Source organism: Galeopterus variegatus, unplaced genomic scaffold (genome assembly GCF_000696425.1).
Source record: "Galeopterus variegatus unplaced genomic scaffold, G_variegatus-3.0.2 Scaffold1287, whole genome shotgun sequence".
Classification (NCBI taxonomy): Eukaryota; Metazoa; Chordata; class Mammalia; order Dermoptera; family Cynocephalidae; genus Galeopterus; species Galeopterus variegatus.
The window spans coordinates 141,292-142,028 of record NW_007727398.1 but is presented as its reverse complement, the minus strand read 5'-3'; the positions used below and the strand labels follow the sequence as shown (position 1 = coordinate 142,028).

At 58.6% G+C, this 737-nt stretch overlaps 1 protein-coding gene across 1 annotated transcript in view; it reads left to right on the top strand.

The window, feature by feature from the left end:
• The window catches only part of LOC103593160 (chromosome unknown open reading frame, human C3orf36), a 5,821-nt gene extending 5,319 nt beyond the window's left edge, over positions 1-502 (top strand). The window contains 1 exon segment of the mRNA XM_008576099.1: positions 321-502. Within this exon segment, the coding sequence (XP_008574321.1) occupies positions 321-502 (182 nt within the window).
• Positions 503-737: the final 235 nt, after the last annotated feature.

The window sequence follows — 737 nt, the reverse complement described above, 5'->3', positions numbered from 1 at the left end:
CCGATAACCGGCTTTCCCCCTAGGGCGCCCCGGGTCGCGCCCGGCTCCCCGCGCCCACCCCCAGCCCGCATTCTCTCCTCCGGCCACCCCAGAGGGGCCCGGGGTCTGATCCCATCGGCGCCTGCTCACTGGACATGGCCTTGAGAAGACTCTTCTCTTCTTCCCCGCGACAAAGCACAGTTTAGTCTGTTTATCTATGTTTTCAGTACGAAACCCAGATGCTGCCAGCCTCCCCTCAGTGTCGCCGTCTGGGAACTACTTATTCAGTGGCTGCAGGGGACTCAGGGGACCTCTGCTCCCTCCTTCCTCTAATCCCCCAGACGTCTACCATAGCACTGCCTGGGGCCTGGCCCCGAGATGGGAGCGGGCATCAGAGAGAAAACTGTCAGTATCCCGGGCCCTGTTCACCTCCGCAGGGGGCCAGCCGCTCATCCTGTCACAGGCTCATGCACCTGGGCAAGTCCTGGGCAACGGGCCTGTGGGAGTGAACAAGACGAACTGAGCCCCTTCCTCCTTGGAACTTACAGTTCGGGAAGGAAGACAGACATAACCAAGAAAGCACACAAACTGTGTGGTTGCGATTGGCCTATCAATTACAGGTGCCATAGTGCCAGGCAGAAGTGCAGACGGGTAACGGGTATATGTGGTGGTATCACAAAGGTAGTAGAGGCCTTAGGGGACTGGGGATCTGGAGCAGAGCAGGTGAACTCCAGCTGAATTGATAGGGCAAGTTTGTT